Here is a 21,863-nt window from a genome sequence, read left to right as displayed (position 1 = left end):
CCTGGCCTTGCTCTCATGCCCCCAGCCCCTCCTCAGCTCTCCTTATCCACGCTCTCCTCTTCCAGTCCTCTGCTTCCCTTCCTTCAACTGACCCACTTCCTCCCACCTGTCCAGTCTTTCCCCTTAGTCCTTGTTCTCCCTTCTTTTCCTTTCTTCTCCCACCCTTTGCCTCCTTTTCCACCCTTTCCTCCTTCTCCAGGACACATACACACACACACACACACACACAAATGTTTTTCAGATAATTCAGCCTTTATTTTTGAAAATAATTCTGTAGCTTCAACTTTCTCCCATGAACTGAGGTCAGGCAAGAAAAGAAAAAAAACACACATTGCTCTCCAACCTGCCACCTGCATCCTCATCTGAGCGGACATGGGAATGCTTGGGGGAGAGGGGAGGGAGGCCAGGGCCATCCTGTCTTGACTGTTCTACCTCACACTGACAGGGCTACCAGAAGCCACGGGCCTCAGGGAGGAGCCTGTGCACCAAACCCCTGGGGAAAAGGGGAACAAGGAGCTAATGTCTCTTCCCCCAGGCCAGCACGAACCCTCCTAGAGTGACAGGGAAGGGATCGGTTTTAGAAAGGATGAAACCCAGAGACAAAGTCTGTTTCTTTGTGGCAGGATGAGGGAGGTGTGCCCCAGCACACCAAGGCTTTCGTCCCCCTGCCGGGGATGAGCTGAGGAGAGGTCTTGCTTCTTCCCTTCAACTTTTCATCTTAGAATCACGAATTGCTAGAATGCAGGGAAAAAAGAGCTAAGAGGAGTCAGGAATAAGGAGGGGGGAAGAAGAGAAACAGGAGGAAGGCAGTAAACCCTGACAACCTAACAGCTCCACCCGGACCCTGATGATGAAACTCCTTTGGTTAGTGTCATTTTGGCCAGAAATACGTCCCCTTCTCATATAACCCAGCCCCCCTCCAACTAGGGGAAGGGGTCAGGTACAGGAAGAGGGCTCATACCCTGGCTGGAAGAGCCAGGATAGGAAAAAGAGGCCTGGTCAAGAGAGCTTAAGTTGACAACCTCCCTGGAGATGTCCTAGAAGAAAACCTGGAACCTGGACGCTACAAGCTTAATACCTCCAGTCATACCTCAGAAAGGTTCCCCTGATTTGACCCCCTTGAAAACGGGAGAATAACTCTCACCTTATCATCTGTGCACTCGAATGCCATTCGAAAAAAGAAAAAAAAAATAAAGAAGATAAATGGACCCAAGAGAGAAACACAGTGAGGACGATGCAGCCAGGGACTGCAGTCCTGCCTCAGTCCATGACACAGCAAAGAGGCCCAGGAGGGAAAGGCAGGTGCTGCTAATTCCAGCTAGGATCATAGCCCTCCCAGGTCTGCGGGGGGGCCAGGTGAACTCGGCGTCCCCGGAACAGGAAGCTGACAATGCCCCGGTAGCCGGCCCTCGGGACGCCGGACTTGAGGTCGTCCATGACTCCCAGGGCCTTGGCAAAGGCCTTGAAGCTGTCCCTGCCAGTGTACTGGACCCGCACCTCCCCCAGCTCACTCCGCTCACCGGTCCTCACTTTCTCCACCTGCAGCAGAGGAGCGCCATAGACACGGGCAAGGAAGTCCTTGTCGTAGGCCTCCTGCCGCAGGTAGGACAGGTCTAGCTGGGTGAAGGGCACAAAGTGCTGGTTCAGCTTGATGAACTTGAGGTGCTGGTCAAAGAACTGCCCGTGGCTCACACCTATGCGGCCAAAGGTCATCGTTCTGGAGATTTCAGGCCGCACGCAGGCCCGGCCCTGCCGCTGCTCAGGCCGGCGCATCCAGTCATCCCAGAAGGCCTTGGGCCACTTGGGCTCCAGCTCAGCCCAGAGCTCAGCTAACAGCAGCCAGCCCAGGCCAGGGAAAAAGTCTGTGCGGTAGAGCAGCTCAGGCTTGCTGGAGTCTACCATCTGCTCCTTGCCATTGTCATTCCAGGCAGACACACACCAGAGGGAGGGGTCAGCCCTCAGCAGTGGGTACGTGGCCTGGAAGTACTCAAAGAAGTCTGGCGCCACCTCTAGATCATCCTCCACCACTACAGCCGCGGGGAACTTGAATCTGTGGAAGACCTGGCCCAGGGCCCAGCGGTAGTGCCTTGCGATCTTGTAGTAGCCCTGGAACTTGCGGTGGTCGGGTGGTACGGCAATGTTGCTCAGGTCGGGCTGCCGGATGTGAGTGACTGCACTGCCATAGGAGGCGATGACCTGGGCTGTCTCCTCGTGTCCACAGTCCTGGCTGACAATGATGGGGAAGTGCTCCGCTGAGGGTCGATAGTGCAGTAGCTTGTCCAGGCAACGCCGGACAGTGCTGCGGTCACAGGCAATAACCAGGATGGGGATCACAGCTGGCAGTGAGGTCACAGACACGTGTGGCGGGACAGGTGGAGGCACAGTGGGTACCCTCCACCACTGGCTCCACCGAGCATGGTGCTCCCTGATCTGTTGCAACAGCCCCCGCTGCCGCTCCAGCTCCACCTCAACATCCTGTGCCAGGTGGATCACCTTGCGAGTAAGTCCAGTGGGGTCATCATCGAGAGTGCCATCTGAGGGCAGCCTGCTGGGCGATGGGCGCATCCAGAAGAAGAGGAGCAACAAGGCATTCCAGGCCACAAAGAGGATGGCACCCCACAGCACAAGCCCTGCAGACTGCTTCTTCAGCATCCTGGCCCCCACAGGGGAGGCAGGCAAGGATGGGGCTGAGGCTGCCCTCGGCTTGCCTGGCTCACTCCCCACAGTCCTAGGGATGTTTCTCTAGGTTTTGGGATTAGGCAGCAGCCATGCACCTGAGGAAAAGAGAGAGAAAACCGACTGTCATCACGAAGGCATCGGGCTGTCTAGGGTGGAGGAACTGGGCGGGGGGACAGGGGAGGGCGGGGTGTCCAGGAACAGATGAAAAAATGCAGGAGGAGGGAGGCCAGAGGTTTACTTCAGGGTTCTCTTAGAAAAGTGCCGCCTGTCCCCTAATCTGGGAGGTCAACGTGCTTAGGAAAATAGGATTAGGACAACATGCTCCTGTACTCCAAAATGAGTCCTCAGAAAAGCAATATATGTTTGAGGGGGAAGTAGAGAGTGATGCTGGTGGAAGGGAGAGAGCAAAGGAACCCCACCTCCCTTCCCTACCTGACAGATTTCGTCTCCCATCTTCTATCCAAAGCTTGGGGGAAAGGTGGGGTGAGACAATCTGCCTCCCATTCCTCAACTCAAACTGCCCAAAGATTACTGACTTAAAAATTCAAATATCACACCTCAGAGCTAAAGCCACCACCTTACCTAATAAAGAAGCACCAAGGCATTCCTTTGAAGGTTAGGAGCAAAGCCAAGTGCCCACTATTTACACGACTATGTAACATTCTGCTGGAGGGGTCAGCCAATGCAATGGACTACACAACACAAAGGCAGAAGTGGAAAAGAAGCAAAATGATCTCTATTTGCTGATGCTATGAAAATATGCATGGAAAACTCTATGAGAATCAATGATAAAAACAACACAAGCAATCAAAGAATTGAGCAAGATAGCAGGATATAAAAATTAACATCAAAAATCAGTTGTCTTCGGGGGCCAGCCCGTTGACGCAGTGGTTAAGTTCACACGTTCCACTTCTCAGCGGCCCAGGATTCGCCGGTTCAGATCCCAGGTGCGGACATGGCACTGCTTGGCAAAAGCCATGCTGTGGTAGGCCTCCCACATATAAAGTAGAGGACGATGGGCATGGATGTTAGCTCGGGGCCAGTCTTCCTCAGCAAAAAGAGGAGGATTGGCAGCAGTTAGCTCAGGGCTAATCTTCCTCCAAAAAAAAAAAAATCAATTGCCTTCATATCAAATAATAAGGCGTTAGAAGAAATAATGGATGAGAAAACCCTATTTACAATAGCCATGAAAATGACAAACTATTTGGGAAGAGACTTAAGAAATATTCAAAACCCATATGAACAAAACTATAATTCCTGAAAGACACAAAAGAAGACTTAAAAAGCCCTTGTTCTTGATTAGAACATCTCAGCATCATCAAAAATCTCAACAGAAATACTTTTCTATGGAGCTAGACAAGTGACACCAAAGTTCATAAGAATAAATGAACATACAACAAGCTGTGAAGACAGACTAGTCCTACCAGATATATTAAAGTACTACACATTACAAAGCCTCTGTAATTAAAACTAGGTGGTGCTGGTATGTAAATAAACAGATCATCCAATGGAATAAAATTTAAACTCCAGAAATAGACCCAACTATACAAAGAAATCTAACAAATGATAAAGGTAATATCTAGAAATACTGGGGCAAAAAATGGTCTGATTAATAGTGTTATAACAACTATGCAGCTATTTGGAAAAAAAATAAAAGTAGATCTGTACACAAGAATAACTCCAAGTGGATCAGAGATCTAAATATAAAGATTGAAATTATACAAGTGCTAGATAAAAACATGGGTCAATTCCTCTATAACCTGGGTACAGGCAAAGGCTTTCTAGATATGAATCAAAACCCAGATGCAATAATAAATAAAACACTTTTGCATGACTAAAAACACCATAAACCAAGTCAAAAGACAAATGACAAACTGGGAGAGAATATTTACAACATATATCACAAATAAAGAGCCAATACCCTAATCGAAACTTTTAAAAACTGAGGGGGGAGAAGGCCAAAAATCCTTGTCTAAAAGATAGGGGCAACTCACAAAAAGGATACTAAAATGGTCCTTAGACACATGAAAAATGTTCAACTTCACCCATAGTAAGAAAAAACGCAAATGAAAACTATACTGAGATAACACTTTTCACCCATCAGACTGGCAAAAATTCAAAACCTTGTCCTCCTGTTCTCCTGACAATGTAAGTTAACAGAAGTTCTTAATTTTGGTGATGTCCACTATCAGGGGTTTTTTCTTTTATGGATCATGCTTTTGGCATTGTATCTAAGAAATCTTTGCCTAACTTAAAGTGACAAAGATTCTTTTCCTGTGTTTTTCTCTTTTAGGTTTTATAGTTTTAGGTTTTACGTTTAGGTGTATGATTCATTTTAATTTTTGTATATGGTGTGAGGTATGGAACTAATGTCCTTTTATAGCAGTTTGTCAAAATGCTAAACACAGAGGTCATCACATGACTTAGCAAGTCCACTCCTAGATATATATCCAAGAGGAATGAAAACATATGTCCAGAAAAAAACCTACACACAATGTCTACAGCAGCTTTATTCAGAATTGCCAAAAACTGGAAACAACCGAAAGGCCCATCAACAGGGGAATATGGATAAACAAATTATAGTTTACTGGTAGAATGGAATATTCAGCAATAAAAATTCCTTAAACTACTGATATGCATAACACAAGAATGAATCTCAAAATAATTGTGCAAGGCGTGAAAGACCAAGAAAAGAGCACATGCACTATGACTCCACTTATATAAACCTCCAGAAAACACAAAGCAACTATAGTGGTAGAAAGCAAATCAGTGGTCGCCTGAGGACGGAGCAGTGAGGGTGGCGGGACAGGCACTACGAACGGGCACGAGGAAAGTTTAGGGGGGGTGTGTTTATTATCTTGATTGTGGTGATAGTTTCATGGGTATATGCAGATGTCCAAACTGGTCGAATGGTACATTTTAAATATGTGCACTTGACTGTATGTCAATTATTCCTCAATACAACTGTCCTTAAAAAAAAGACATTATTGGGTCAAATGACAACACTGGAATATAGACAGTAGGCTGAAGTATGAGTGTTGACTGACTGATAGCCATACTGTAGCCATGTAAAAGAATACCCCAATTCTTAGGTAATACACACTCAAGTAATTAGAAGTAGAGAGCCATAAAGATGCAACTTCTCAAGTAGTTCAGAACAAAAATATATTTATATATGGGAGACAGAGAAAATGAAGCAAAATGTTAACAACAGGTGAACCTGAGTAAGGTGAGTATGAATGTCCTTATACCATTTTTATCTTGCAATTTCTTCATAAGTGTGAAGTTATTTTCAAATAAAGTTTCTTAAAAATCAAATATGAGGAATGGCCCACAGCTCCGACTAGCTTCATCCATCAATACGGCCAAGTAAGGGCAACTGGGACAATCCGTTTGTCCTGAACTCATCACTCCGTGGCATGCGTCACACACCTGCTCTCTGCCAGGCTCTGGCAAGGGACTGGGACACACATCCAACAAGAAAAAAGCATGGTCCCGCAGCCTTCTCACTCTGCCACTTCAAAAGATCTACAACAGCTTCCAATTCCCGGACAGCTGCCATTCCTGTCCACATGGCTCTCCTGGCCCTCTGCCTCTGGTCTCACTCCTTGATATCCCAAAGCTTCAGGCATGTGCCCTCTCATGCCAGCTGCTCTGCCAGTTACCCTCTCTGCCTCACAGCCCAATTCTCTAATCCTAGTCAAAACCTCAGGTCCCAGGTGTCATCGCTGTACTCCTGGGCTCTCCAGTAGCCAGTATCAAAGGGCTAATCCTGAAGGGCCTCTAAAGGAATCTGGGTTCTGCCTCCCTCGTGGCGAGATCCCCCAGCCCCCGCCAGTACCACCACTGCGTATCTACCTCCTAGAAACCATCCACCCCCACAACTCCGCAAGATCAGTCTTCTCAGAAACCTCAAGTCTGTTTCCGTTTTACTGTGTCATTAAAATTCCAGTTTACCAGCACCCATATACCAATCAGGGTTTCCTAGGAGAGAGACACAGATCTCCAGGTTCTCCTTCACTCCCCCCCGAGACTTGTCAATGTTAGGAGCTTCCTTCCAATCTCCTGGCTGGGGTTCCCTATCCCCCATCTTCCTGTCTCCTAACTGACTGGGCAGGAAAAAGTCTTTAGGTAAAGAGGCTAGGAAGGAGAAGAGACTGAACTCCATGAGTTGAAGTGCTGGCCTCAGGGCTGGAGGAGCAGGCCTGTCTCTGACTTACCAATGAGCCTCCTCAGACCAGCAAGCTCTCAGACTGGTGGCAAAAACCCAAGGGACCATATCTCTGCTACCTATCAGATGACTTGTGAAAGCCTTCACTGTGCTCCAGACGTTAGAATTAGGTAGCCTACACCCACTACCCAAGGCCTAGAAGACCTCCCCCGCTTGCTGCCCCTTCTAAGCTGCGCAGATCTTACTAAGTCTGTAAACATCTATGATGGCTGGAAACTGCTGCCCCAGTCCTGAGAGGCCTCCACCTTAGCACTCAGGGCCTTATTCTCCAGCCCACAGCCCTCAGGTTCGCAAACAGAACTTACTCCTTTTGCCATAAGAAAATTTAACACCCCTATTCCCAGGCCCCATCGCTTCTCCACAGACTCATCCAGAGTCCCAGGGTGGTTGGTTTCCTACTGCTTCTCCAAATATTCTCCAAAGCAAGATCCTCCACTCTGTCTGCAAGTTAGTGACGTGTGCCCATACACAAGTGCATGCACCCTCCAGCAGCTGGCTGTGCCTGACCCAGAAGGCCAGCTTTTGGCCAGCAGAGCCCACCCGCTCCTCCAGGGAGCACTGCTCTGAGTCCCACCATTGGGAGGGTAAGGCAGCAACAAGGGCAAGCAAGACAGCCTGAGGGCAATGCTTGGCATCACCCCCAGCTTTTTCACATCTCTGAGACTCAATTTTCTTACCTCTAAGAGGGAAACCATAATAGAATACCCCATTGAGTTGCTGTGAGGATTGGGTGAGATAATGCACATCACTGTTTAGAACAGTGCCCAGCACGTGACATCATAAATGCCGGCCAGTCACTTGTTTGTCCTCTCTCTCGCTGGCTGTCTTTGCTTCACTCTAGCTTCCTTCCAGGCCCCAAATACCCAAGCCCATCTCAGGGCCTTTGCATGTGCCTGTATGCCTGGTCTGGTCCTCTCTGTCTTCTTCACCTGGTATACTCTGACTCATGTCTCTGCCAGGACATCTTCCCTGAAGCCTTTGGACCACGTGAGGTCCACCTCCCCTTCACAACCAGCAGCACCAGCGCAACTTCCTCGTGGACATCTGTCAAATCCCGTTGGCTAAAAGCTACTGGAGGATGGTGATCAGCTCCTCCAGCACTGCCAAGTTGCTATGCCAGGATCCTGAACATTCAGGAGACTTGCCTATGACCTAAAAACTAGCTTATGTGTGGATGCCACACGCCCACAACCCCTTAACTGCAATTCTCAAGTCCAAAAAGTACTGAAAAAAACAGTAGTTTTCTACACTCATTTGGCAATAAAACCCGACCTAATCTCATTTGGCAAAATCTGATCTGATTTAATGTTAGGCTATTTATAGTCTTTATTTATCCCACTTAGTGTGACTATTCACATATTTTGCTATGGAAATAAACACGTCGGATTACAGTGTGCTGCTCCAGATCTCATACTACATTGTAAATGCACCAGATCATCTTTTTAAAATCCAAAAAATTCTAAATTCTATAATACATCCAGCCCCAAGAATTACAACAATGGAAGAGACAGATGCTCATTCACTGCCGTCGTCCCATTTCAAGCCCCCAAATCCTGTAATCTGAACTCTTTCCTCATTATGAAATATCGTTTTAAGCCTGAACTCTTGATGTAGCTTCTCAGTTGGTCTACATATTGCTAATCTTAATTCCCTCCAAACAACCTTCCCAAAGACAACAGAGTATTCTTCATGAAGTACACGCCTGGTCACAACATTAACCTGCCTTAAAAACCATCAGAGGCTGCCACTGCCCACAGAATAAAACTCAAACTTTTTATTATAATACACAGGGCCTTCACAAAAAAGTGACTCAAACATCCTCTTTCAACCTCACCTCCAACCTAATCCCAGGAACTCCATACTCTAGCCTCCGCAGCCTACTTGTTTCCCAATAAGTACACTTGTACCCTGCTGTCTGTCTTTACTCTGGGTGGTCCTTTATCCTGAAATAGTATCCACAGCCCCACTTGCAAGCACTCTCACATCCTCTAGAGCCCAGTTCAGGTGAGTCTTCCTGTAACATCCCAAGCAGAGCTAGGCCTTCCCACAACTACACTCCCACTGCACTCTCTCTACACCTCCTGTCTTTCTCTTCCATGCTGTAAGAGACTCTGTAGCCATGCCTTCCCTGGCTCTCACCTTACTCTTTAGGAAAAAGACTCTATGACCTCTAAGCCTATCACAGCGCTTGGCACGTTATGAAGTTCAAGTGGCTAGGTGGAGGACTGCTTGCATTATTAACTACATCAAGGAAAAAGACGACCAAACCAGCACAGAGTAAAGGATTACATTTTCCAAAGATGACCACCACACATTCCATCCCATGTGCTCTTCTTACAAAGAGATGACTCCTCCCTCCAGAGTGGGGTCTATATCCCTCTTTTTGATCTGTGACTACAGAGGAAGTGATGCTATGTGACTCAGGAGACTAGCTCATGAAAGGCAATACTTTCCACCTAGTGCTCCTGAGATGCCTGCTCTTGGTATCTGGCCACCAAACTAAGAGGAAGCCCAGGCCACGTGGCAGGATGCCTATAGGTATTGCAGCTGGCAGCCAGAATCAGCGACTCGACATGGGAGGAAGCCTTCCAGATAATCCCAGCCCAGCCACATCTGACTGCAACTGCATGCAAGACCACAAGCAAGAACCACACGGCTGAGACAGAAATAAGATGATTCTGTTGTTTGAAGCCACTGAGTTTTAGGCTGATTTGTTATGCCGCAATAAGTTCCTGAAACAGTGAGTAAAACAGACTCTAAGCGGCCTTGACAAGGAGGGCAAGAGTTCTTCCTGCCCTCTGTGCTCAGGTCCCACCAAGTCCCAATTCTGAGGGCCTGCCTCTACTCACATCCTTTTCCTAATTAGATATTTACTGCTGAAGAAATGAAAACATTTAGCGGCTTAAAACAATAGCAATCACTATTCCCTTTCACAGTTTCTATGGGTCAGGAATTTGGACAGTAGGGCACAGAAGGGATGACATGTGTCTGCTCCATGATGTCTGGGACCCCAGCTGGAAGACTTGAAAGCTGGGGGTTGGACTCCCCTAAAGGGCTATTCTCTCATATGTCTGCAGGTTGCTATTGGCATTAGCTGAGACATTAGCTGGAGTACTGGCTGGAACACCTCCATGTGGCTTCTCCACCTGGCCCGGGCTTCTTCTGAAAATGATGGCTGGCTTCCAAAGGTGAGTGTCCCAAGAAAGCAAACAAGCTGGATCGTTCTCACCATTCAGCGTTGGATCACTTCTGCCTTACAAGTCAGGGGACTCAGAAATCCCAACCACAAACCTCACCACAGCGTGGAAGGAGGACAGTGTCCAACTGTAACAACATGTGGTATGGGATACTTACGGGTGTGGCCATCTTGGGAAAATATAATCTGCCACACCTTCCTTTTCTAAAATAAAACAGTCCTTAACTCTGACTTGAGTCCCTGATGTTCTGTTATTAATATTTGCCAGCAAGGCACAGGCTCAAACTGGTTTTAATTTGCTAGAGTTTTCACAACTCCTTTAGGGAAGTGACACAGCTGGTCCAGACCACTAAGCACAAAGACATCTGCATGGTGGCAGGAGATCAGGAGTGAGACTTTTCAGTATATAAAACCCTCAGCCAAAACCCAGGAGGCTCTGGGCAGGTCTCACCAATCCCTATGGTCTCAGTTTCTTCATGTGAAGGACTGCCTAGGAGCTGTGAGATCCCTTTCTAACACTCTGATTCCATGGTATTCTCCAACCAGTTCCCCCTCTCTGCCAAAAATGTTTCTTAAACAGTAAGACAACACCAAATAATCAACTTCCCATAGTGATCAATAATGAAGAAGTCATATTTAGCTTTAAAATGAAATATGGGAGTTGAAGGAATATTGACAGACTTTTCCCCTGTCTTGCTTAGTATATAAAAAAGCACTGCCTAAAAAATCCAGAAGGTTAGAATACACCATAAATAATGGAGATGTAACAATTACTTTCTCGCTCATCATTAGGCTTCTGCTAGACTAGTTTCATATACCAGGCTCCATAATTTCAGAAGGATGGAAGAACTGAAAGGGAGTCAGAGAAGATACACTAAATAATTCAAGGGCTTAGAGAATAAAACCTAGGAGGGAAAGGATGTAGGTTATTCACCCTAGAAAAGAAGAGGCGAAGGGGAAGTACGGCCTGCGGCGTTAGGGTAGCAAAAAGCATGAAGGCCCTGCGATTCAGGCAATCCAGTACCAGCAAACCAGGTAACCTTCGACAAGTCACTTGACCCACCTGTGCCTCGGTTCCCTTATCTGAACAATGAGAAGGTTGATTAGGATCATCTCCAAAGTCCCTGGTCCCTAATGATAAAGAGGATAGTGACAATGTCCCAAAGAGGAAATAAGTTAACCTGCCACACATGCCACTGGGGGTTAGACATACTACAATGCTTTCTAAAGTGAAAAAGGGACACAGAAGTGGGGATCCAGGAGATCTCAATGGAAGAGTCAGGCAGCAGTGATACCCGATGGGAGGCACATCCCCAAGACAGGAGCTTCTAAGAGAAAAGGCTACGTGGTCTGAAAAGTATTATAAAGGACTTTTCATATTATAAAGGAAAAGCAAGCTGGACATCTCAGCCAGTGATGTTCTAAAGCAAAGACTAAACACACCACAAGAGCAAGGGTTAACTAAGGTGGAGCCCCACCCCCAGGCTCACTGTTCTGTGGAGAGGCACACCAGGTGGCCACAGTGCCTCTGCTCCAGTTTCTAAGACGGGGCCCTCACACGTCACAGGAGCCCGTACTCCACACACGTAAGCAAACAGGTGGGAAAAGTTTTCTTGCTAACTTGTATTTCTCCATACTGAATCTATTCTTCCTTACAGCTGAGGAGAAAGAAGCCCTAGTAACTTGTGGAAAGGACGCTGGGACGGGGTTTGGGAAAGGCCAGCCCCCACTCCCGCTCCCCATACCCCCTCCAGCGACCCCAGCTCCTCCCGGCCCCGCTCCCACGTCCGCCCTGCGGCCGAGTTTCCCCACCGCCTCCCCTGCCCGCAGAGCCCGCCCTCCCTCCAACAGCTGGAGGCCTGGGATTCCGAAAGCGGAACGGAGAGTTCCCACTTCACAGCTCGGGAGGGGGCGCGCGGCCGGCCGAGGCGCCTGGGCCCTGTCGCTCGGCTCACGGGCGCGGGGCTTTCGCGGGACACGAGAGGCTCGGAAATGGGCAGCTTCTCGAGCCGGGCCCCACGCACCCAGAGCACCCCTTCCGCTCCCGCAGGGCCTCCCTCGGCCGGGCTCCGTCCCCTCCCGGCACGAGCCCCAGAGCGGCCGAACGCAGGCGCCCCCGGCCCTACTCACCAGGCCTTCCCAACTTCCCGGCTCAGACCCGGGCCGCCCTGCCCGGGCCGCGGGGCCAGCCCGTGCTCGCGCGTCCCCGGCGCCTTCCGCCTGGCCGGCCCTTCCCGAGGCGCGCCGGGCAGCAGCCGGCAGACAACGTGGCCCGTCCCCGTCCCCGGGGCAGGCGGGGCGGCCAGGGGCGTCGCCCCGCCCCTTCTTCCCGGGCCCGCCTCCTCCCCCGACGCTAGGCAGTGACCCGCCGTGGGGGCAACCCAAGTTTTCCGGGGTCCCCAACTTTGGGAGGCGCTGTGGAGGCAGCTGTTACCAGTGGGTCCTTTCCGGCTTCCAATCGCAAGTCTCTGGGTCGATACCTGACGCGACCCACGCCCTCCACCCCCTTCAGTCCAGACTTCTCTCAGCGTCTCCTCCTCCCCAGCCCCGGCGCCAAGAGCCTCAAGGAGTTTGGGGGCAGGGGGCGGAGACCTGCCTGAGAGGTACGCAGGACACCCCGTGTAGTCGTTCACCAAGCCCAAGGCCAAGGGTCTGGGACCTGCCCCAACAAGCCGCCAGACGTTAGCTTCCGGGAAGGAGGATCCGGGGCGGCGGAGGGGCGCGCGGCGCAGGGATGCGAGAACCGGAACCGGGTGCCGAAAGAGCGGTCACGGAGGAAACACCTGCGCCAAAGGCGGGCAGGGCCAGCTGCTTTTCTTTCTTTCTTTGTTTTTTCCTTTGTAGGTGGGGAATGAGAGCTGTTACTTCTGAGTAAAAGAGCAGAGAGACAGACAGACCTGTCCCCAGGGTAGAACCACCACACCCAAGGAGGAAAAGACTCAGTCACAGGATTTTGTGATAGCCCGGTGAAAGGGGATGGGGGAAGCACGCTGGAAGAGCCTAGATGTCTGGATCCGACCCTAAGAACTGAGGGTGGGAAGCTGAGACCTGCTGGCTGCTGATGCAGCTAACTTTCTGGGGAAGGACTGAGCCCAGAGCCTGGCCTCCCATGTGATCAGAACACTCTACTGGCACCACACTGTTCCCACCTCCACTTCCCTCCTGGGTTTCAGAGCACAGAGCAGGCGGGAACTTTGCGGTGTGAGGTTACCGACTGACTTTGCTAGCTTGTTTCTCCCTGAAGGGTTCTAGAGAAACAAAAGGCAGGGCACGCCCTAAAGGCCCCTGGACGGAGATTAGGCACTAAAAATTGCAGAGGCTTCCACAAGCCAGACCCCTCCCTCAGCCTCTCCTTTAACACTCCTAGCAGCTCTACAGAGTATGCATTATCATCCTGTTCTACAGATGAGTCTGAGGCTCAGGGTAGGTGCCAACTTGCTGAAGGTAAGAAGACCTACTGGGGGGGCAAGGCCAGGTTTTAGACCCAGCCATTCTTGCCTCCAAAGCTAGCACTCATTCCCTCCCCTTATGCACCCTTGAGTGCAAGTGCACTTAAGCTGTTTGCGTCCAGCAGACCGGCGCACAGTGGGGCAGGGGGGAAATCTTGGTAGAAGCAGTTGGAGCCTACCCCTGAAGGAGCAGAGTGAGAGAAGAGCTGACACATCAGTGAGGCTGGTGTCTGTGTGTCCAAGGCCTCCAGCTTAGCTGATTGTGTGGACCATGGCAGGAGATGCGAGCCCACACTCGTGCCAGCCAGGGGCCAGTGTCTCTGTACCTCTGCCCCTTCTCTAAGTTTTTCCTCATGACAGGAACATGGGAGGCCTACACACTCACACTCCATTGTCAAGGCAAGAGGGAAAATAATAAAAGTTTCCTAAAAGTGTAAAAAGTTGGGAAACATTAGTTTGTAGATCCAAGATATCAGAAGCTAAAATCACTCTCCAGGACAAAGGGCAGAGTGGGATGCTGAAAGGTGGGAAGCCCATGACATGGGTTGATGAGATGTCAGATCCCAACTCTAACAATACTCTTTCTCCATCTAGGACAGTTTAATGGGGAACAGGACCGGGGGGCCTCCCTGTGCACCATAACTCACACCCCATCACCACAGTCCTTTGTTTAGATTCCAAGGCTCACAGGAAGATCTAAGAGTAGAAATTCCCAGACTACAAAATGACTGTCTCAAGAAGAAAGGACCTGCTTAGAGAATCAGGATGGACTGAATTCTTGGATGGACGCAAGAGAAAACATTTGGTCTGAGAGTCAAGAAGCCAGAGGGATGAGTGCCAGGGTGATGATCTGGGAAAAGAGGCCCTGGGCTCTTGATGGAAGGGTTACAGAAGAAGAAAGGCAGAAGAAACAAGGAGCCAGGTGCCTGGATTCTGGGGATGAAACTGAGATTGGATTATGTGAAGATGGAAGAAAGAGGAAGATCTGGTCATAGAATAAGAGAGAATTAGAAGGGGCAATAGTGTATCCTGCCCACCCCTACCACCTCCAGAAGAGAACTGAAGAGATAAGGAGAAGCAATGAAAATTGATCCAGGAAACTGGCCTCCCATAAACCATGCCCAAGATACCCTGAAATTTTTTGCAATTTGGAAAGAACTTAAGACAGATCTTGGCTTGAAACCATCAGTAGAAGTAAAAGAAAAGTTTTAAATCAATGTTGTCTCTATTTTCCCCTTTCCCCTCCTCCCAACATCCCCACTCCCCATGAAGACCCAGAAACTCAGCTCATCAAGATCAAAGAAGACAGACACGATTAACACAATAAATCACTAAGCAAGGCTTGTGAAATGGAACTTTTGGTTAGCCACCTACAATTCCTTTTGGGAAAAGAAGGGTATAAATAAATTCAGTTAAAACACACACAATGTTTGTTTAAGTCTATCACTGGTCCTGGATCAGTGGCCCAAGCATCCTAGTGCCCTTCTAAGAAGGTGCCCCTGTGGGAAGGCTGACAGCTGTCTTGAGAGGACTGTCTTGTGGGTCAGGCAGAGGGCAAAACTAGTGCTTTCAGTGGAAATGACATGGGAGAGGAATTCCAGCTCAATTTAAGGAGGAAATGTCTTACCAGAAGGCTGTCTGACAGGGCACCGAGTTCCCCTCCCTGGAGGTTTGCTGCAGAATCCAGAAGGCCCTTGTCAGGTCAGATGCTACAGAAGCAGCACAGCCCAGGGCAGGTGATCACAGCATCTGCCACTCCACACCTAGGCAAGCCCTTTCTGCTCAGGGCTTCTGTAGCTTCCCCTCATATATCAAACTATGGAAATAATCCTGCTCTGTCTTCCTGACAACAATGTGGTGATGGAAAACAGACACAAACAGCCTGGACACTTCACATAACGTAAGCACTATACAACACAACTGTGTGGTACTTCAAATGCCTCGAAGCACTCACAGGCCTCCGAGGTAGGATGAAGGCTGCAGAGGCATCCTGGGACCACACATTCCAGAGGGATCACTATGATCCCAGTGCCTAAGCAGACTGGCAAAAAGAATTTGCTGGGTGATGCTGGGGGAGGTGACATGCCCAACCTAAAATCCGGACCTCCTAAAATAGAAGCCTGACCTTAAAGGGGCTGCCCCATGCATTAGACCAGAGAAGGAACAGCTCAGGGCCAGTGACTTCACCTAAGCCTGCCAGCCCAGCCCTCAGGACACGGGGGAGACTCAGGCAAGGAAGGAAGAAGGGGGAAAAAAGAAAGAAACTAAGTCATACATACATGATTTTCAGCTTGCAAATGATCTTAGTTCTTGTTGCCAGCCCCCAATGAATGTGAGACCCAGGTGTTACACAGCTAGTGGGAGGCAAAGAGATGCTAGAAGCCAAGTTTCCTGCCCCTCACTCAGGCTGCCACAGCCCACTATCAAAATTTCCAGCAGCTCTCTCCACTGTTTGTTGTCACTGAGAAAAGCAGGCATCTTGGCATAGGTAAACTAGAGTTCAAGGAAGGAGCGGGCAGGAGGTAACCATGCACAGGTCTGCTTTAAGTGGGAACAGAGCCTGCGAAAATATGAAGGGCTAAGAGATGGCAGTCTGAAAAAATTCATTTTAAAGAACAGAAGAGAAGACTAGCACGTGGCACAGGAAGGAAAGGCCCAGTGCTCACTCCAAGAAATGCAGCTCCACCTCCCAGGGGTCAGACACTTGGCCTCTGAAACTTAAATTTTCCTCCATCCCTCTTTAATCTGCTACCCCAACAAGGCACACTTAGCCACGCTGACTGGAGAGCCCTGAGGGCCAGAATCCCTCGGTCTGTTCTCCTTGGACCCCATGCACCATTTCCACAATTGATAACCCCAGGTATAGTTTAACAGGAACAGGATGAGACAAATTCGGGGCAGGCTTTCAATTAAGGACATCTAAGGCTTTAGCCAGCACACTAATTCAATAAAAGAACAGAACTCCTAATTCAGAGCTTTTCTCTTGATAACAATTATACAAACCTATCAAGCAATGTCGATGTTACTGTTACGTGGCCCTGGAGACTTTTCAAAATCTTTCAATTCATTTGCTCCTTGTAGCAACCTGTGAGGGACCTGGAAAGTTAGTTATCCCCATTTTGCAGGGGAAGAGAACACCACAGAACTTAACCGACATATCTAGGGCTGCACATGGACTAGGAAAGCCAGAGGTAAACACAAATCCTGATCCCCAAGCCTGTGTTCTGTTCCTCTGCTCTTTCAGTGAGCCTTCATGGCCTAACGGGGAGGCGGAGGGGAGAGAATTTAGGAGGTTATCCAGACCGTCTCTCACTGCCTCCACCCTCCCCCCAGCAAGGCAGTTCTATTCACTTAGCTCCCCCAAACAGCAGCCTGCCTCTGCCTGGGTAATCCATTCCAGAGTCTTATTCAGCCCAAACTGATGTGGAATCCTATTATCTCCGTGTTGGAGACGCCCTTACAGGTAATCTAATCCAACCTTCCTTCAGAGGCCTAAATTCTTTTCAAGTTCTCCTTGGCCTAACCTCACCATTGCCAGTACTCAAAACCCCGTACAAGGCACTCCTCCTGCCTGGGAACAAGGCTGCACCCCGACAGTGAAGGAGAGGTGAAGCTTCATGTGTACCCATCGGGAGAAAGGTTCACATCACTGGACTTCCTGAATGGCAGTGTCCCCAGAATTGCCCCACTCAGCACTCTGCACAGGAGCAGAAAGACACCAAGCAGGAAATGAAGCAGGAGCCTTACCTTTCTTCTCTTCTCTCAGCTGCTCCCCTGGAGACCATCAAACGTCCATCCAGAACTCCATTTCTGAAACTGAGAATTCCAAATCCGATACACCAAACAAAGTACAGCTTCTTTCCTCTTATCCGGGTCCAAAGTCCATGGCTGAGTGGACTCTGAGGGGGAGGAGTCTGGGGGGGAAGGGGTATGTCCAGGCCCCTCCCCCCCCACTGCAGGCTTCAGTGTCCCTCCCAAGGGTCTGTTACATCCCTTCATTCAGCTGGCTTATTAAGCCCAGAGTCTGACGATGGGCAGATCCCAGGCACTATCCCATCTCCTGCTCAGGGAAGGGAAGTCATCCACTGTGAGGAATGGTCCATCCGTCTTCTGCTGGGGCTCATGAGAAGAAACAGGCCTTAGAACCTGCATGGCCCAGGAGGCTGATTTCTGTATCAATCTACGGAACATTTAAACATTATGACACTCTCTAATCTATCACCCAAATGGATTCTTAAAACTCCTTACCTAAATTAGATTCCTTTACTCTGCTTTATCATCAAAAACTCTTCCTTAAACACTCCAAAGATTATACAAAGTACCTACTTCACTCACATACTGCACCCCAAAACAGTCACCTCATCAATCTGTACACATATATATGGCTCAGGATAAAGGAAGGATAGCACCCATTCTCGCTAAGAAAAGTAACCAAAAGCACTGATGGTGAGTGGAGACTGTCTTCTAAGAAATACAGAAAGGAACATCCTCCTCCTGTTCTCCTCTTATTAGTGCCACACACTAATCGCCCTACATTTCCCAAGCTTCTTAGGGTGTTGGTCAGCTCTCCCCGACTCAACTAAATCCATTCCAGACCTAGATGCTGGCACCTTTCACAGGCATCCTTTGCTCCCTTCCCCTCACTCTCACCTCCCACTCTGCTTCCCAAACTGCCAGAGACGTAATTCCCAATCTGTCAAACTCCTTCCTGGGGCCACTCCCGAGAGCACTCTCCTGGAATGTCAGAGGCCCAAGTCCTGCCAGCAACAGCCCCAATGTTCCAATTTCTCAGTCCGGGAGCCCACCCCGTCGCCTCCTCCCTTCTAAATTTATTCCTAAACACACACACAGCCTTCCTTCCTGTAGGGGCGTGGCGTTACCCCCCGCCCCCCCCGCCAAGAATTTAACTCCTCCCACCCTTCTCCTCCGAACCCGCGCTCAGAGTTCACAGGCGAAGCGGGGACGCCGCGAGCCTCTCTAGACTCGGGCCCCCACCCCTCGGCGGCCCGAACGACCCCGGCCCTATCTGCGCGGGGCCGTTACCTGCATCCCGCCCGCCCCGCGTCGGCAGGGAGCCGCGGCCCGCCCCCTGTCGGAGCGCAGGCCCGAGGCCGGGGCCCCAAGGCCGGCCCAGGCCCCACCCCCTCGACCCCCGGCGGCCCGGCCCTCCCCTCGCGCTCCTCTCCCCCCCCCACCACCCACCACAGCCACTTCCGCCCGTCCTCCGGAAGTGAGCCCGCGGCAACTGCCGCCCCCCCATCCCGCTTATTCTTCTTCCCCACTCCCCCGCCCATCACCGCCGCCACCACGGGAGCATGGGACGTGGGTCTGCAGGGCTCGAGGTTGTTCTGCAGCCACTGTTCACAGGACTGGAGACGAGGTGTGGGCAGGGCCGGGTCTGGGTGAGAACGGAGCTGGGGGCGAGACGAGCGGCCGTGCGAGAAGGGGCGGGGCAGACTGCGGCTGAGCGGGAGCGCGCGTCACGTCGAGCCGCGCGGAAGAAGGGCGCATGCGTCATAACGCCTCGGCCGCCGGCCGGGGGCGCGGGGGCGGGGCCCGCGGGCGTGGGGCGTGGCCTGCGCGCCGCAGCCTCGGCCCCTCCCCTCGCTCCGAGGGGCTAGGAACCGCCCGCGGGACCCGGTTCTGGAGCGGGCGCTGGTCCTCCTGCGGGAAGCCGGCAGCGCGGGGAGCTGTGCAGAGGTACCCCGGGAAGGCTGTGTTACTTGTTCTCGCTGCGGCAGGGCCTTCCTCGGGCGTGAAAAGAGAAGGAAGAGGGTGCGAGTGCTCCCAGAATGCGTGCTGCGGCCCAGGACGGCCCTTCGCGGCTCGCGCGCCGTGCGAGCGCTTTACGGAAGTAATCCCCGCGCTCGGCCCGCGCGCCGCCCCTGAGCGGCTGGGCGGTGTGGCCGCGAAGCCGGAGCGGCCGGACGGGAGCGCCCAGGCGGCCTCCGCCCCTTCGAGCCCCGCGCGACCGAGCGCCGGAGTGGCCCTGGTCGCTTTTCTTAACGATGTTCCTCCGGCTTGCTCTCGATTTCAAGCTGAATCCAAGAAGAGCTACTTCGAATTTGGGGAGTTCAGGTGTCATCCATTTAATGACATATTCTAGAGTCTTGCCAGGACTGTAGACAGATTTGCGGCCTCCGTTTTTAACCCCTTTTGAAAACTGGAACCTAGGCTCCAGTTTTCTGGCTTGTTTATCCACGTGGTGTCTCCAGATTCCTAGCTGCGACTAACTTGCCTGTTTTCGGTCCTGGGAATGTAGTAGTTGCTGGGTTAGGAGTCTTGAAATGATGTTTTTATTTAGGAAGATGTCATCATAATATTGGGATCATTGTTAAAACAAAATCTATGTTGCTACTACACTCAAATATAACAGGTCTACCAATAAGTTCCTGCCTCCCCCAACCCCAGACCTACTCTACCCAGCTTTCTCATCCGAATTAATGGCCACTCATTTAAAGAGAGGAAAAACAAAAAAAAAGATTGGCAACAGATGTTAGCTCAGGTGCCAATCTTAAAAAAAGCAGAAAAAAACCTATTAAAAAAAAATCACCTTCTCAGTGAGGCCTATGACCAACCTATTTAGCCCTGCCCCTCACCCAGCACTGCCAGCCTCTCTCACCTTGCTTCAGTTTTTCCATACCACTCACTTATCAACTCCTAACATATTTGTTCTGTTTTCTGCTCGTTGTCTACCTCTCTCTGCTGGAATGACAGGTCTATGAGGGGAGGTGTGTTTGGCCGTTTGATTCCTTTCTGTATCCCAAGTGCCTGGCGCATAGTAGGTACTCAGCAAACATTTGTAGAATAAATGAAAAATGAATGAACTTAAACAACTGTTGTCATTGTGCAGTATTCCCGTACAGGCATTTCTCACGTGCACATACATGAACACGGTTATAAGCATAGTAAACGTATTTTGCATTATGATTTTTTTATCACTATACCATAGATACTCTCCATGTTTCTAAATATTTTCATAATTACAACCATTTTTAAGCAGATTTTTGCATGCTTGTTATAACAAGTCAAACAATACAGAATTGTTAAAAAGCTGATTATCTTTCCTCCTCCTCTAATTCCACCCTGCTGAAGGGAACCACTTTTAGAGTTAGTGGATATCCTTCCAAATATTTTATATAAACACACATAGACATATGTAACAGGTACAGATTTCACAGTTCAAATTTAGATATGCCTGAATTGTAACTTTATTTTCTGTAACTCAAGTCACTTTCTGTTTAGGCCTTATTCCCTCTGGTAGCAGAAAAACTAAATCTAGTTAAATCAAGGTAAACACTAGCACTTTATGATTTGCTTATTTATTGATAATCAGTTACAGTTTAATTCAAGTGAATTCAGACTACTAATGCCCTTTCTTCTCTTCTTTCACTTTCACATAATTACCAGGTTTTAAAAATTATTATAAAATAAATGTACATTCATTACAGAAAAATAATAAACCATAAATAAATAAATAAGCAAAGTGTAAAAATAAAAACCATCTGTAAACCCAGCAGCCAGAAATAATCAAGACTTCCAAATTTGTTCTGTTCATGTATATGCATATTTGGGATCATGTTATAACTAGCTTTTATTGCCTAATATATTGCAAACGTTTTTCCATGTCAAAAAGTATACTTCTATGGCATTTTTAATGACTGTGTGGTATCCCATTATACAAATGCACCTTAATTATCGTCACTGTTTTTGTACATTTGGGTTGTTTCCAACTTTTCACTTTTGCAAAATTACTTGTAGCTAAATCTCTGTACACATCCTTAAATATTTCCTCACAATAAAATCCTGGAACTGCTGTCAAGAGGTGCACTCGTTGAAGGCTTTGATGCGTATTGTCACCAGCCCTCCAGAAAGGTGGCAGTGCTTTGACGTGGGGGGCAGGAGGGTCTTCTCCATACCCTGCCAGCAGTGTCTTAGCATTTTTTGTCATCTTTGCTAATCTGATGGAACAGTGGTTTTGCATTGTTGTTTTAAGTTATATTTAATTAATTACTGGTAAAATCAAACTTGTTTTCATGAATCACTTTTGTGAATTGCCTACTCATATTTTTTGCCCATTTGAACTCATCTTTGTCTCCTTCATTTGCAAGAACTCTTTATAGAATATAAAATAAAGTACTGTTACCTGTGTTGCCTTTGTTGAGGCCTCATTGCCTCTGATGGCAGAAAAACTAAATCTAGTTAAATCAAGGTAAATGCTAGCACTTTTTGCTGGATTTGCTTATTTATTAATGATCAGTTACAGTTTAATTCCAGTGATATTTTCCCAGTTCGTTACTTTTTAATT

General features: G+C 49.2%; 1 protein-coding gene across 13 annotated transcripts; it reads right to left on the bottom strand.

Annotated features, from left to right (window-relative positions):
* Window positions 1-233: 233 nt before the first annotated feature.
* On the bottom strand, window positions 234-19,079 carry MGAT1 (alpha-1,3-mannosyl-glycoprotein 2-beta-N-acetylglucosaminyltransferase). 13 transcript variants are annotated; one of them, XM_070570033.1, is made up of 4 exons: window positions 18,758-19,049; window positions 17,303-17,735; window positions 16,559-16,651; window positions 234-2,774 (listed from the first exon to the last, which is right to left on the bottom strand). In XM_070570033.1, exon 4 carries the CDS (start codon window positions 2,650-2,652, stop codon window positions 1,309-1,311), a length of 1,344 nt encoding a protein of 447 aa, XP_070426134.1. In that variant the 5' UTR covers window positions 2,653-2,774; window positions 16,559-16,651; window positions 17,303-17,735; window positions 18,758-19,049; the 3' UTR covers window positions 234-1,308. The 13 variants fall into 13 exon arrangements, with proteins under 13 accessions (XP_070426134.1, XP_070426135.1, XP_070426133.1 ...); XM_070570034.1 differs by having other exon boundaries at window positions 16,559-16,640; window positions 18,853-19,047; XM_070570032.1 differs by lacking the exon at window positions 18,758-19,049 and adding an exon at window positions 18,599-18,707.
* Window positions 19,080-21,863: the final 2,784 nt, after the last annotated feature.

The sequence above is a fragment of the Equus przewalskii genome, chromosome 13 (assembly GCF_037783145.1).
Source record: "Equus przewalskii isolate Varuska chromosome 13, EquPr2, whole genome shotgun sequence".
Taxonomy (NCBI): Eukaryota; Metazoa; Chordata; class Mammalia; order Perissodactyla; family Equidae; genus Equus; species Equus przewalskii.
The sequence above is the reverse complement of the archived record's forward strand: the minus strand, read 5'-3'. Positions and strand labels throughout refer to the sequence as shown.